Source organism: Accipiter gentilis, chromosome 6, assembly GCF_929443795.1.
Source record: "Accipiter gentilis chromosome 6, bAccGen1.1, whole genome shotgun sequence".
In the NCBI taxonomy this organism is placed as follows: Eukaryota; Metazoa; Chordata; class Aves; order Accipitriformes; family Accipitridae; genus Astur; species Astur gentilis.
The window spans coordinates 31,635,313-31,651,485 of record NC_064885.1 but is presented as its reverse complement, the minus strand read 5'-3'; the positions used below and the strand labels follow the sequence as shown (position 1 = coordinate 31,651,485).

Genomic DNA, 16,173 nt, shown 5'->3' with positions numbered 1-16,173 from the left:
CCTATAGCTTGTATTTACTAGCTCCTAGGCATTGTGGCCTTTGTGCGGTCATCTGCGTGTCTTCAAAGCTCCACCTGAACTACAGCCATTTCAGTTGAGAAATGGTTTTGTAAGCAGAAATGGACGGCAGCAGATGACAGCTTTCACTTGGTGCTGACAGTTGCTTTGCCATAATTACTGTTTTCATTCTTCCTATATCAATAGGATGGGCTCCTGGCAACTGAGGTTGGTATTTGTGTTACCTTTAAGACCAGCATGTATATGTCCAGCCATTTAATTTTATAAAACTTCTTTCGGCATGTCTCCTGGCACTTGTCCAGTTATACACTCATTTTTCTCAGCTGCTGAGTGTGCTCAGATACTGGGGAGAAAGATTAAGAGCTTTTAAGGATGCCAGGAGTGGGAAGAAAAATAACTTTCAGTGTTTGTCCAGAGCTGCTGCAGTTGTTTCTGTTGACAGCCTGACATCAAGCAGGGTCCTCTGTGCTGAAATGCATGTCCAGGCAATTCTTAGGTGCAGTTGGGTTCTGGTGCTTTTTCCTCAATAATCTAGGGTATGACTTAATTTCTGAAGGAACATATTCAGGGCAAAGGGGCATTTAGGCTGAAAAGACTCATAGATGCAACTGCACCCCAAAAAAGAATTGTAAACGGGCTTCAGGTCTTGATGTAAGAATGGGGAGAGAAGACACGTTGTTAGGAACTGGTTTGGGTAAGAACAACATTGCGTGCAAGCAGGTTGCTGGGAGATGTCCTACTACTGCTTCCTTGTCAGGCTGGCCAAACTCAGCAGTACGGTGACTCCTTTGCAAGTCTGTTCTGGCTTTAGAAGAAAATGCCTTTCACTTTCTGAGTAGAGATGTACTTTCAAAACTCGGTCTCGGTTTGCTTTCGTTCAAAATGTACGTTAGAACTGGGAGCTAGGAAAGTGCATACGCAGTGACCAAGTTCAAATGTGTAGGAGGCTGTAGGTCCTAGCAAGGCTCTGTGGGGCCGGGATGTTTGTGAGCTGCTCTTTCTTCTGAAAATGGAGCTGCATCCGCATGTGTTCCTTAGTCAAGCCTTGATGGAGGAATTGCTTGATTTTTCAGTTCACTTTTCTGAGCAATGGTTAATGTAGAAAAGCTATCTTGGTGTGTGGAAGAAGTTTCCCTTTCATTCCTACAGCATGGAAAGCTTCATCTTTTTTGAAGAGTGGGAAAAGCAAGGACGAGATTATCATGGTGAAAGGTAGTTGTAAAAATATAAATCTGTCATATTGGAAAACAACTACATAATTGTTCTCATGCACATACAGACCAGCATTGCATTTGGCAGGCCAGCAGATGCAACTATCTTACTGTTCTGGAATAAAAAGGACAAATCTGGTGACAATCAGAAAGCTTTGTATCCCACAAGATGACCAAAATACTGCAATGCTCCATGTTGTGCCAGACTACAATCTTTCTCTGTCTCATCTCCTCTCTCTGTTTGCTCCTTTGTGCATGGTTTTCTCTTATTTACTGTTATGCCAAATACCTTCATGATCACAGGTGGGAAGGGGGTTTTTTGCTGCAGTTTCTATTCTTCCTTTTTCACTGCCAAATCCTGGGGCCCATATTTGAACAGCAGCGCACACATTTATTTAGAAGACTTCCTTTTTATGGTCTGCCACCATTTGTTCAAAACATGGATTTGCCAGAAGATCCCTGCTGCCAGGGATACCAGAGGTGGCCTGTGCTTTGTTGGGGGGGGGAAGGTTTCTTCGATACTCTGCTGTGAAATACATTTACCATCAAAATTCCCAGGGAGTATCTCCATAGGGTTTCACTGGAAAACACTTTTTCAGATTCAGCAAAATTGCATGTGGGGGGTTTCACCCTGCTGAGCACTGTTTTCAGAACAGTCTTTATTTCAATTGGCTGTAGCATAGAATCATAGACTATCTCAAGCTGGAAGAGACCCATAAGGATCATCAAGTCCAACTCCTGCGATTGAAGGGTTTTCACAAAGTCTTCCAATGGCTACCAAGAAGAGGGCTCTTATGTCCAAGTGGGATCTTATATCCCAGCAAGTGTTTCTCTCATATCAGCAGCTACCAGCCCACCAGCCCACTGGCTGCCTTTCAATTTAGTGAATAGCACAGTTCATCACCCAAACGAGAAGGAAGTAACCTCCTAAGTGAGGTATGACAGAGCCGAGCTACCCAGTGGCTGGAGTGCTCCAGCCAAGATGGGAGCTGCAACAATCCTGGCACTTGCTGTCGCAGGGAGGGGGCTGGTGGGAAAGGTATTCTTCATACCTCCACCTACTTATTCTCATTTTTGGTGTGGAAGATAATACTGGATTTTTGCATGGTTTGGTTTGATTTTGTAGTGCTGTGCTTGCATGTGTTGTGAACTCCAGACGCTCAGCTACTGTTCCCACTAGAGAATTGCCAAGATGAAAGTAAGCAAGAAAAAGGGTGTGATTAGGTATATGAAGACATGCTGTGTTTGCTTTGCTGGCTCCGAGGGAGCAGTGTCTTCTGCATTGGCTGGCAGCCCCAGGGACTCCTTGGCTTTGGTGCAGAGGGTTCCTCGGCTTTGAAAAGGGGAGTAGTTGAGATGTAATCAATACGGCCCTTTCACAGTAGGCACCATCCTCTCTCCCTAGCACCAGCTTCTGGTTCTTAAGTAATTGAAGTGGGCTCAATGGAAGCTGCTTCTCTCCTTTCCCCTTTGGCTGAGTGCTTTTTTCCTCTTGTATTTGTCACTGGGAACAGTATCAGGGCACCATTTGTACCCATAAGACTGGGATGCAGAAATCGGATTACCCTATCAGCTACTTGTTTTCTCTTCCTTGCCAAGCACTTGCTTGTACCTGGGGCTTTCCAGCTTTCTAAATCTCCCTGTCACATACCCTTACTGTAGGTGCTAAGACATCTACATTTCCCCTCCTTCAAAGCCCATACTGTGATCATGAAGGTGGAAAGTGACTGTTTCTCTCTTGGTGGCTGGTCAAGGATCCTGTACATTCATCTTTTTCTTTTCTCTGGTTCCTTCTCTACAGTCTCCTTTCGGCCTGCTTCAGGAGTGAACTCACGGACTCAAGGAGAGACCCTCCCAAACAGACCGATGCCATCCTAAAACATTCCAGCCCCCCAAACCCATCAGTATATCCGTAAACCAAGCTTCTGGGGTCATTTTGCCCAGCTGGCAGGACTAGGAACAGTGGCAAATACGCAGCCTTATAGCAATAGAGTAAATAGCGAGAGTAATCTTCTGAAGGGACTCAAACTTTGCAAAAAGAACAGACACTTCTACAGACCTCTTAGCTGTAGCCCGTAGCATTGGGAGGTCAGGAACCACAATGTCGTCTGTCTTGGTGTAACGTTTTCTTCCTGTTTTTGTAATGTGTTGATACTCTTTCCTCTTCTGTATTTGTGAAACTCAGCGGGGTTTCTCTGAGCGGGTCTCAATTTTAAAAATGCCTTTTGTCTTGTTTAAATTAAAAAATGTGTTCATGGGCTGGGGGGTGGAAGGGGGTGTGTGTTTAAACAGTCTGTGATAGTCAATTTGGCCTGTTTTAATGCTGGTCATGCAGTAATAGTGCAAGTAGCTGAAGTATTTGTACTGCTGGACAGAGGGAGGTAATAATTACATGAATTGACACTAGTAAGAATTTTTTTTCTTTCCTGTAGAAATGTCTGCTAATTTGGTATCACAAATTGTTTCCCCTTGGTTCAACTCTTAAAGGCTCTCATCTAAAATACATCAAAATTGTAGGGAAGACTGGGTGGCTTTGACTTTGCACCAGCACTGCTGGCATTAATCCAGCTTTACTGAACTTAAGAAGGTCCCTTCTGACTCTGTGGGCTTGGTCCAAGTTGGTGGGCTGAGCTGCACAAGTTGAATGTGAGGTTGAGTCCTTCTGTGTAATGACATCCATGTGTGCCCAGTGTCCCTGTCCCTTTGCAGCTGAGGGTATAAAGGACAGAGTGTCCAAAACTGCTCATTGCCCTACCTGTGAAATGGGGTTGGAGCTTGCCCCTTTCCTTGCAGATGTTCAGCAGTTATTAGGTGTTGCCTTAGAGTTTTCATCAGCCCTACTAATTTTACCCCATCACTACAAACCTCATAGTTCAAAGGAAAGTGGTGCCAGCATATGTTGCAGTTGACTCAGCCAAGTGGCCTCAGGCTATTGCCCACCTTGTGCATTAATCCTGCAAACAGTGGCTTTTGCTTATTGTGTCCGTGAAGTGCATCCTGGCCTAGCAATTCTCGCACAGAAGGCTATTTCTCAGCCAGGACTTGTAAATCCTCCTCACGCTGCTTGTCTCAGACTCCACCTCTGAAAGCCATTCGTATGGGGCTTGACAGGGAGGATTTGAGTCATTTGAAAATTCCATCTCCCAGTGTCAAGCCCAGACCAGCACAAAGGAGGAGCGATCAACAGGCAAGTAACATGCTGTAGAATTAACCTGGCATTGCTGAGCATGGCACTAGGTGTGGATACTGGTGATGAGAGAGGAGCCTAGTTGAGGGTGGCCACGATGCCTGCTGTGGCTCTCCCCACCGAGAGGTGCTCACACATCCTTACGTAACGAACAGCCCCTAATGCTGGTAGAGAAGTGACCTTCAACCCATGCTCTCAGGCGGTGGCTTCTCTCCTGAGGAACCCTCTGATGTTCATGGCTGCAGGAAACAGAAATGTGAAGAAGTTACTGAAGGTACACCCAGAATGGTGCTCCCTGCAGGCTGGTGTCTGCCCAGATCAGCGGTGGTTGGGGAGCAGATCTCGGTTGCAAATGCCAGTGATCAGCAGCCCCTGAGAAACACAGGGGGCTGGATCAACACTGATGGGGACCTCTGTGCCTGCAGTGCAGTCCATGCTGAATTTATTTGGGGCAGGTGTGTACGCAGCTCTGACACACTTGCGGTTAGGCACAGCCTGAAGAGAAGGTGCCTCCCAAATGCAGAGCGGGCCTCCTGGCCACCCACCAAGGAAAAAAGCCTGATGCAGTGGGAGCAGACTCTTATCTCTGAACATCACATCATGCGCTTCCAGGCAGCAGAGCTGTGATCTGAGCAGGTGATGACTCACACTAACATCTCCTTTGAGAGCCATATCCCATCTCTGGATATCTCCTTCATTGTCTTAGCAAGACTTGTTGTACCATAGCAGTGTGGGGGAGGGCTGATGGAGAAGAGCCCCCAAAATTGTGATTAAGTATAAAGAATAACTAATTAAACACTAGCAGTGATTATTTCATACAGTTGCAGTTCTACCATCATTCCTTGTGTAAATTTAACCAAATCAAGTGCCTCTTTGCCTGAAAACTCCAGGAAGTACTTCAAGATCACAAAGCAGATAACTATTGCTCTGTGCCTTTTTATTTGGGAGAAGACAGACAATGCTATTCCTTTCCCTGGGAGAGGTGGGAATCTGAACTGCAAATGCAGCCCAGACACAGGATTATGCTTGGCACTGTCAGTCTGTCCTTCCAATGAAGGTTTTTTCCTGGATCTTGGCCTTGTCTGCTTGTGGATGGCAATTCGGAAATACTGCAACAGGGATGCACTAATCTGTATCTAGAGCTCTGCTCCAGGTCCTGTCCACCAGCAAGTTAGAGGATGTAGCCCACCAGAAGATACAAGGCATCCAGAGCCCGCACTGGGAGTTTTCAGCTCACGCTCCAGTTTATCATCATCTGGTCTGACATCTAGGAAATCTCTTGGACCATGATGGGCAATACAGCACCTGGGACTTCCACCAAACAAGAATGTAAATAATTTGTATCCCACTATCCTCTGGAAAGGCTTTGCGACTTGTTCTCCTTACCTCTAAGAGGGTGACGATTGTGAAACTGGTCTTAATGGTGACTTGATTTGCTCTCCAGCTACAAGGTGGTTATCTTAGAAGGCGCATTTTTTTATTTTTTTTTTTTTTTTTAATCAAATAACCTGGAGCTGGAAGCAATTGGAGTTGCTACAGAGTCCATCCTCTGCAGATAAAAGAAGAAAACTTTTTCCCAGCTGTCTTTTGATGGCTTCTTTGTCAGCTCTGGGGCTTCAGAAAAGTAAGCCTTTTCCTTTCAAGGAATAACCAAGTGGACTAATTGGGCCTTATCAGTCAGTCAGGTCATATCAGTCTATGTCAACTTGTTGATGTATATCCACTCCCTTTATTATAGCTCCATTCCCTGGAGAGCAGATTGCATCCACTGCCTGCCCTGGGAAATTCCCATACCTGAAATCTAAGGGGAGTCATTATCGCCACCCTTGTCCCTGTGCTGTAGTTGCTGTCTTCCTAGTGACAATCAGGGCTCCTCCTTTCCATGCTCCCAGTTATTTACCAAGCCTACAAACCACTTGCATTCTTGAAAACATGCACTATTGCTTGCTCTAGAATAGCAGCTGTTTGAGATGTGGAGAGCAAGGACATCTCTCTGGTTTTTAGTGTCCTGCTTCACGTGCCTTAAAAGTGGATGACTGCATCTGAGCATCATCTCTGTCACTTGTGTGCTAATACTAGACTACATCAGTGACATCCCAGTGTTATGCAGCCCAGTGGGCAATCTTACTCGAAAAAAACGTTGCCGATGGGCACATTGACCATGTGTGAACTTGGGATGTAATCCTTGCTGTGACTATTGTAAGGAAAGGTAGGCCCAAAATTGGACAGCTTTGGTTCTGCTTGGGTCTCTCTGCATTGTGACTAGCTCTAGGTCTTCAGGGATAGCAAACTGTAGGCATAGGGGCTTGGGTGAAATCTTAAACTCTCTGAGCCTGAGCTGCCCTATTCTTGCACTTAATGAACCTTTGATGTCATTTGCATTAAGGCTGCTTACATGATGGTGTGCCCATCTAATGTGAATGACAACTGTGGGACTTGTCTACTGAATCAGGTAATTGGTCTCTCCAAGCAGTTTCCCACCTCTGGTGAAGGGCTGATATCCAGTGAGCTGGGAAAGTGCAGAATTATACAACGTAACCTGTGAACTGAACTGTGCTTCATATGTGGGAGAAGGAAGTTCCTTCCTGACCTCTTGAGATGATCTGTATATGCCTTGAAGCATGAGAGGCGATTGCCCTCATATGAGCTTGCATAACTACAAATGTTATTGGCTAAATAATTACATAGTCTCCTTGAGAGAAAAATCAGTTGCAGAACGTGACTCAGTGCCTTTCGTATCAGACTGTTCCAAGAAGTATAATAGTCTCTTAATTGAAGTCCTTATACCTTGATATTAAAATGCATTTCATTGGCATTGATATCAAAGAAATGTTAATGCTTCTACTTCTAATCTTTCTTGAGACATAGTAAGTATAATTTTAATGAAAATCACTGTGCATGACATTCTTATAATACCTGTTTAAAAAAAAAAAACTGAGAAAAAAGCAATATATTTTAAATGAATCCTCAAACACCATGTAGTCCGTGTGTTTAATACCAAAAGCATTTTCTTGTGTTTCTGAGGCTGTTGCTATATTAATGTGTGACATTAATTTTCAATAAAATTTTGCATCTTGGTTTATCTTGCTACTTTTCTTTGGCTAGATGGCTTCCTCTAGACCTTTTATACATCTGCTCATATGATGGAATAGTTCAGTTGAAACATGTATGGGTACAAAGAAAAATGCTGCTGTTTCCTGGTTTATTCACTTGAGCTTGATTGTGTTAATCTTGATTCTTATGAGTATGAATGAGATAGGAATGGAGTCCTTAAGCTATATGTTAAAGTATGCATTTGTTTTCTCTATTATAGTGTGCTTTGGGTTGCATTGTGTTTGCTTGCTTGCCTTTTTTTTTTTAATCCCCAAAGTATTTTGTAGTCTCTTAACTAGCTTTTCTGAGACCACTGTTGGTGGTGGAGATGGCAAAGTTAGGGCCACTATTGACCTCCTTGAATAATCTTGTTTCATAGCAACAGGTATCCTTTTAAAAAAAAAAAAAAAAAAAGTTTCTAGTCATGAGCTCTCTGAATAAAATCTGTCCTGACCTTAAACAACACAACTAAATCTTTTTTGGGAAGTCTTTGTTAATTGATTTGGAATTTCACTGTGTATGTGGTGACCTCCTCATTTGCATATCATGCAGATTTTGCTCTAAGAGACTACGCGGGTCTGTATTAATTTCAGCTGAAGCATAGTTAGGATAGGTGCCTGAACCTGTAAAGTAGAAAAATTTCATTTTGGTCCTAAATCCAGAAGCCTTTTAGGTTAAGGGTGGTGTCAAACTGACTTGAATTTCATGGCTGGCCTCAACTTTTATAATTGGTGAATTGAAACCTCAGATCTGAATCATTCCCTTCACCCTGAAAATTTGGGTCTGAACTTCATGGCTTGGTTTCACTTCCCCTTGGGAGTTGCTGCCATCGTTAATATTAATTTGTGAAGCTTCTTGTGCTTTCCACTTCCTTGAGTCTATGAAGTTTGCTGGATCTTGTCCTGCATCTTCACTGCCAAAGGACAGTTCACACCCTTCTCTACCTCCTGTAATTGTGTAATTAGGTAACAGTTCTTCAGGGCTTTAGATACTCCAGCCTGTTAGCATTGATGCTTTCTCCACCCAACACTGCAAGTCTTAAAAGTGCAGGAAGCTGGAGACAATGTGATTGTATGAAACTTGACCTTGAGTGCTGAAGGTTTTAATAAATTATCTAGGAATAAGCCCTTTCTTTCCTTTACACTTCACTTATTTGAAGTAATAACTATTGTCTTTGCATAGAAGGAAAGCCAGTTCGCAGGAATTGGTGTAACCAGTTATACCCAGACGAACAAGTTTCCCAATGGGAAATAAGATGGGAATGTGCCCTTGCACGTTCACTGTGGGGTCACCGTGATATTGCCGAACGAGTGCTGGGCTCTGCAGCGAGCTGGGCGACCTCCACTCTGCTGGGCGAGCACGGCTTGCGAGGGTACGTCATGTTTGGGAAGCGTGCCAGCTTCCCCGTTGCCTTTGCCCAGTCTTGCTTGCTCCTGGTGTCGGAGAGAGAAAAAACTGCTCTCTTGCAGCATGGTGGTGCTCTGCCAATTGTGCTGCTGGATCCGCTTTAATGATCATTTTCTGCATATCCCAAATAAGACCCCGCTCCAGATGGGATGCCACAACTGTAACTCGATCTGGGAACTGGGCTGCCATTCAGAAACGGTCTGGTCTTTGCGCTCTGGATCGCTTACGAGGCGGGATTGCAGCTGGGACCCTCGGGGCTGGGCAGGGGGAGGCTCGCCAGCAAGCGTCTCTGGCCCGGTTCATGGATATGCTGGATGGAGTTTGGGGCTGTCTGGACTTGAGGGAGGCTAGTGCTGTTGTCGTGTGGTAGTAGGAATCTGATATTCTTTGCAAGCAGCCTTCGGGGTTTGGATACCAGGTTCTCCTTAACACCAGCAAAAGCTGCATGTCAGTGTCCAGGCAGCTCTGACCATCTCAGTAGTCCCTAAGGTGTATGGAGTCTGTCTTGAGCAAAGAGCCTCTGGCTGTTATATATATACCTGATAACAACCTGATTATATGCATAACTAGGAATTTTGGAGACACCGAGGTTGATAACTGTGACCCGATCTGAAAATTGTTTCTGCAGTCAGGTTTTAGGGGTAGTTAGGATGGTTTTGAGATGGTTTCCTCAGTTCTTGTTCTTAAGAAAAAAAGTCTTTGACCACAAGGAGAGCTTAACTTAAAAATACTCTTTTCATGTTTTGGCAGCTGTTTGCTGGCTTTGCCTGTGTTCTTTTCAACCGAAAACTTACGTAGAAACTTTTCCTTAAATAAAAAATTTGAACCGAAAGTGAAGCTTCCCTTCGTTGGTATTTCACCATTTGTTTTTTAAATGCCCAGAATATCTGGGAAACTTATTTCCTGTTGACTGTCTCTCCATTGATCTTTATCTGCAATGTTCCCATGGTGTCAGTGATTTCACTAACAGTAGCTCACCACTGCCACAAACAGAAAATGTAGGCCCTTGGATGCGCACTCCTACCAACCAAATGCTGTGATTCCTGTCCTAACACCTCCTTGCTTTGCAGGACCTCCATGCAGTCACAGTCATCCTACGGCTCCAACTCTCCACCGCTCAGCAAAATGAACAGCATGAACAAGTTGCCTTCGGTCAGCCAGCTAATTAACCCCCAGCAGCGCAATGCCTTGACCCCAACCACCATCCCCGACGGCATGGGAACCAACAGTAAGAAACCCTCACTCCTTCTGTTCCATGTGTGCTCCCCACTAGTCTGGGCAGGGAGATTTGGCATCTCCAAGTGGCTAGCGTTAGGCTGGGGAGCCTAGAGTAATTCGCTGGGAACCTGGAGCCAAATATTGCTCGCTGCTGTGCCACACGGCAAGGCTTCAGCATCCTGCTCTGAGCCTCACAGGGGTGAGCAGAGCTACTTCTTGCTGCAGATCTGGCTGGCTGCACTGTCGTCTGTCTTTCAGGACTTGTTTCTTCTTCCTTTCCCAGCAGAGGAGATGCAAATGTTGGCAAACTTTTTCCCCTCGGTTCAATTAAGACACTTCTTAGTTTCAAAGGAAATAGCTGCATCTCGCAGCTTGGTAACCTGCTTCCTTCTGGCTGCTGAAGAGTGCCCAGCAGCCTTGTAAATCCGGGATGACAGACATGGTTCTGGGGGCTGAGTTTTGTGTGTGTGTCTTTTTTTTTTTTTTTTTTTTTTTTTTTTTAATTTCAAAAGTGCTGGACTCTTGCCCACACCTGTTGCTGATCCCCCTTCGGGTGCTCTCGGTGTCTCTGAAAACAAAGCTGTTTGGCTTCTGTATTGGGTTACGCTGCTGGCTCTGTCCCGCTCCTCTCCCGCGGCAGGGAAAGCCGAGACGCCTGCGGCTTGCTTAAGTTTCTACTGAGCCTGTTTGTAAAGGAAGGTGACTCGGCGGCGCTGCCAACAGTTGGTCCAGTGAGGGGAGAGCTCCTGAAGGACTGTCTGTCATCTGGTCCTCATGCAGTCATTGTGGCCCTGCCTGAAATTCCCTGTGAGCTTGCTCCTTGAGGGGCTTTGCAGGGGATTTAAGGCCGCTTCAGCTGTGGGTGCTGTCCTTCGGTGCTGTGGTGGGGGCAAAGCGGGGGTCTGGGGATGCCTGGGTAACAATGTGCTCCTCCTTCTTCTCTCCTCCAGTTCCCATGATGGGTACCCACATGGCCATGACCGGCGACATGAATGGCCTCAGCCCCACACAGGCGCTGCCTCCTCCCCTCTCCATGCCTTCAACATCCCACTGCACCCCCCCTCCTCCGTACCCCACAGACTGCAGCATCGTCAGGTGAGCGGGAGCAGGCTGCCCAGCACACGTTTCCCACCTGCAGGGAGCGGAGGCCTCGTGTTGGGAGCCTTGAAGGGTCCTGTCAGGTCCCTTGCCCCGTTCTCTTGGAGCGCTGGATCCCAATGGGTCTTGGTAGTCCCGGGGCTGGTACCCTCTGGGCACCGAGCCTCAAACCCCCACCTCTGAGCACCTGAGAGAAACAGGGACGTTAGGACTGCAAGAAAGCCGAGGGACACAGCATCTGTTGGACTGGTGGAGCTGAGGGCACCAGGCAGTCTTGCAAACATTTCTTTTTTCCTTTTTTCTCCCCTGCCCCCCACCCCCACCCCCCTAACTTTGGCTACTCAACAAGCCATGGCTGGGGTCAGAAGTCCCTCTGCCCTCTGTGAGGTCAAACAGGTTGAAAGATGCTGCCCATAAAGGAGGAATCCTTTACGCGTAGGGAGGAATGTGCTGATCTGGAGCACTTTGTGCGCATGATGTGTCTGAGCCCTAGACCCGCCGCCTTGCTGAAGCCCTCTATCCATGCAGCAGGCTGCCACGGGCTCAGCCACCTTCTGGGTGAAGTGACCTGGCAGGAGGGTCTATGTGAGCCTTCCTGCCCCAAGATCCAGGCTGTGTAGCACCGGTTCTTGACTAAGGCAAGGTGCTGCCATGTGGGTTGTCTGCTAGCAGCCAAGCTGAAGGACTCCCTCATTTGTTTGACGTGGCAGCAATGTGGCTTGCTGGCCTGGGATGTCTTGGAGAAGGTCAAGCCAAGGGTGAAAGCTTTGTTTCCTGTTGCTGCAGGTTGGCTGAGTGTTTGGTTTTTCTGTGGTTTGGGCTGTTGCAGCCAGGGTGATCCTTTTTTCTCTCTCCTTCCTTCCTTCCTCCTCTGCAGCTTCTTAGCGAGGTTGGGCTGCTCATCCTGTGTGGATTATTTCACGACCCAGGGGCTGACCACCATCTATCAGATTGAGCATTACTCCATGGATGTAAGTAACTCCTCACCATTTCCTTTGTTTGCACTCTTGGCCCTGCTGTAGGAATGGGTCAGAAATCCAGTCTCAGTATATTTTTATTTTTATATGATTAGTTTGATTTAAGGCTATTGCACACAGAGAAGACTTATTGTGAGGTGAAAAGAGGCTGGACTTGGGGCCAGCATTGTAACTGCCTTGCCTGGCACAGAGAAAGAGTGTGTCCCCGTCCCCACCACTGTGCATTTTAGCCCCCGAAGTGGCCCCAGCCCACACGCCTGTTAATCCTGCAAGGCTTGGTTTCAGTTTACACCACTCTGAAACACACACTCGCCTGCAGACAAGTGGGCTGTCCAGAAGTGGTCTGTATTTTTCCCTCCCTGCTTCTGTTTTCTGGCCTTACCTTAACGATCTTCCCTTGCTGCTGGCATCTCAGCCCAACTGGTTTTTTCCTCTTGCATGGCTTTTGCTGCAGGGTTGCTGCTTCCTCTCCTGTGCCATTGCTCTCTTCAGACAGAGCTGGCTGTCCTGGTTTTTTGCCCCGAGACTTTGCAAGGCTGTGGCGCTTTTGCTTCCTGTTGTGGGCTGCCTTCCTTCTGCTGTTGCTCTAATTAGAAAAGCTGATCCAAATTAACCAAAGCTGATTGCTAATTTTTTCAGAAGCTGGTATCACATTTCCCAGAGTTTAGGTAATGCTACCTTCAGGTACTGCACCAGAGATGATGGGGCCTCAAAGTCTGAGTTTTCTAAGGTGTTATGTGTGTGTTCTTAGATTTTGGTTATGTTCAAGTAATTAAGGCAGTTCCTACAGAGTCAGACCCAGAGCTTCAAATACTGGAGCTCAGACTTGGATTCTAAAATCCTTTTGCAGGTTTTGAAATAAACATGGAAGTTTTCAAAGCTGTTGAACTTCTGCAGCCCAGCATCCCCCACCATAGACAACCAGCAGATCTCCCTGAGGTTGTCTTGGAGGCCTTGCAGTCAAGTTAAACATCTAGTTTTAGGTCACCGTATCTTATGCATGAATATGTGTTTTGTGTAACTTCAAAACAGACCTTGTGGGATTAGTCCTTGCTGCCTCGTTGGCTACACATGCTTGTTCAGAAGCGAGCCACTACATTCAGGATCAGTGGTTTGTCCTCTACAGTGCATCATGGCTACCTGGATTTTAGCAGCTTTGTTGGTTAACGGGTATTTGCAGGGTGGCCCAGAGGCTGCTTCTGCTCCCGGAGCCCATCTTGCCAAGGGATTGCCCCGTTAAGCCCTCCACCTTGCCTTGCAGGATCTGGTGAGCCTCAAGATCCCGGAGCAGTTCCGCCACGCCATCTGGAAAGGCATCCTGGACCACCGGCAGCTCCATGACTTCTCCTCCCCTCCCCACCTCCTGCGCACCCCCAGTGGCGCCTCCACCGTCAGCGTAGGCTCCAGCGAAACCCGGGGAGAGCGGGTCATTGACGCGGTCCGCTTCACGCTCCGGCAGACCATTTCCTTCCCGCCCCGTGACGAGTGGAACGACTTCAACTTTGACATGGATGCCCGGCGCAACAAACAGCAACGCATCAAGGAGGAAGGGGAGTGAGCTCTGCGGACCCCGCTTCACCCCGCCTCGGCCACAAACTGCTCAGCCCTTCATTTGTCTTCCTTCAGCTTGGTACTGCACCCTTGGACGAAGGGTGGAGGGAACCTTCTTGCCCACTCATGCTAGGTTATGCCCTTGATGCTGTCTAGGCCATACTCCTGGACTGCGACCTCCACCCCAGCTCTTTCAAGGGGAAGATCTGAGCAAAGGGGGAAGGCGGGTGGTATTTCCTTGAAAGCCGTTGACCTTCTCAAGAAGGCGTTGTTCTTGTTTCATGTTTTCCTTTGGGGAGAGGGCTTCTTTTCTTGACTTTTGAATCCTCACACACCTTGTGGGCATCCTGACCTGCAAACTTGTCTCTCTCATCCAGCGATCCCGCTTTTGAAAGCGGGAAGGTTAAAATAAACTTTTAAAAAGCAAAAAAAAAAACCAAACCCAAACCCAAAATCCCAAACCAAATGCAAAAAACCCAAAGCCACCAAACCTTGAACTGGCAGTTCATCCGAAAAATAAATGGGGGAATTGGTCTGCTGAACGTTGCACTTAAACAGCCTCTTCCCACGGAGCTGAGTGCTCTGTTCATGTGTAATATTCTCCAGCGGAGACAGCACATGCACTTTGCTGGGCAGGCCAGCACTTAGGGCCACCTGCAACCCACTTTTTCCTTTTCCCTCGCCTTCTCTGGGAAAAACCAAAACTGCTGTCTCTTCTTGTTTTGAATTTACATTCATGTGTATGTCCTGGTTTGCTTGTTTCAGGATATAAATGCAAATATAGCCATTGGTCACTCTTGAATTCTGCCCCCCACCCAACCTTTAGCCATTCTGTACTACTACTGATATTTAAGCTAGAGCATTAGGCTTTGCCACATATGCAGCCTGGTTAGTTTAGTATAAGGATTTGCCTGCCTAGCCTCCAGCTGAAAACAGGATCAGCTGAGAGCTGCACACTGATTTGTAGGGCTTCAGCTATCCTGAACCCAGACAATCTTTTATCTAGACCATGCTAGATTGGTTTCCTGCCAAGTCAAGTAGAACTGTCTTTAGCTATTTCTGTAATAGGCTGGAGCCTGTTGTGGTTTGTTGTTGTGACTATAGACTAAGTGATGAGCAACTAGTAAAAAAGAGAGTAAAAAAAGAAAGAAATTTCCAGCTGCCTTGGAACAAGGGCTAGTTCCTGGTAATATGAGTGTTGCTACTGAAAAAAGTCATGTTTACATGAGAAATTGATTTTTCTCTGTTTTTTTCTTTATTGGTTCTACAGCAGCTGTGCTCTGAGGCATTTCCTCTGACTGCCAGTATCCTGTGGACAAGTAACTGAACAGAGCACGTGTTTTCACATTTATATTGGCCAAGGCAGTGAGACTCTAACATATACAAACCTAAACTGAGGAGCTCAGCTCAGCACAGCTGCTTTCAGGTTGGCTTGCTCTTCTTAACAGTAAGCCTAACTTATTTTTTTTTTTCTTGTCTGGGGAAAGATGAAAAAAGCAGCTTAAATGACTTGTCATCCTACCCTGCTACAACCAATTAATCTCGTTTCAACGCAGTGGCTGTTTTCTGGGCCCTGCTGTGTGCCATGTATTTCATTCTAGGTTCAATATTGTTAGCATCCTCCTCCATCTGTCTGTTGTGCCAGGTCTATGTTGCATTCAAAGACTGCCTTTCGGTAACTGTGCAAGCCTATTTCGGACAGCTTTAAATGGTAATGCAAGATGGTTACCCTGTAAAGTGTGTGTGTATATAAATATTTTTTTGTATGTGTAATTTTTGTTTCCTACAGCATAACATGCCAATTTTTATTTCTTCTTGGGCTACCGGGTCTGACAGAACCACAATGAAATGTTGTTTGTTTTTCTGGTTTTTTTTAATTATTATTTTTATGCAGAACGCTTACAGTATACATTGTAACAAACGACTAGTCACTGGACAAATATATTTGTATTTTTCATACTGAGATTCCTGTGTTACTTTGCAGTTGAGGGGGGAGGGGGCAGGTACTGATAGCCTGTTTTATCATTTTATTTTGTAACACTTCAAAGAGCAGTGTCCTAGATTTCAAAGTATTTAACATGCTCAGTGTGAAAACTTACTATGTCGTCGTCTTTTTTTTTTTTTTCCTATATGCTACAAAAGAAGCGAGTCATCCTGCTCTTGACTCAATGCAAGAATTAATTCAGCGGGGCAGTGTTAGTGCGGGGAAAGTGTTAGTGCGGGTACTTTGCAAATTCCTGGAGGTAAATTAGGCTGTGCCCTTCTCGCCTCCACGGTTTTGCATCTCCATTGTGTAATCTTTCTGAGCTGCTTCAGTATTGTACAAATATTGACGCAAAAATACCGTCATGTTAGGAACTAGGAAGCTTCTGACTTAAAAAGGTTAATGCAGTTAATGCTGTGCCCAGAGTCT

At 46.1% G+C, this 16,173-nt stretch overlaps 1 protein-coding gene across 4 annotated transcripts in view; it reads left to right on the top strand.

The window, feature by feature from the left end:
• TP63 (tumor protein p63) overlaps window positions 1–14,042 on the top strand; it is a 106,669-nt gene extending 92,627 nt beyond the window's left edge. For 2 of the 4 annotated variants that reach the window (XM_049802360.1, XM_049802361.1), the window contains 4 exons: window positions 9,987–10,144; window positions 11,085–11,229; window positions 12,110–12,203; window positions 13,471–14,042. In XM_049802360.1, the coding sequence (XP_049658317.1) occupies window positions 9,987–10,144; window positions 11,085–11,229; window positions 12,110–12,203; window positions 13,471–13,767 (694 nt within the window). In that variant the 3' untranslated portion in view covers window positions 13,768–14,042. Of the gene's footprint in view, window positions 1–3,030; window positions 3,146–9,986; window positions 10,145–11,084; window positions 11,230–12,109; window positions 12,204–13,470 lie in introns of those variants that run through there. The other 2 variants (XM_049802362.1, XM_049802363.1) reach the window with 2 other exon arrangements.
• The last annotated feature ends 2,131 nt before the right edge of the window (window positions 14,043–16,173 follow it).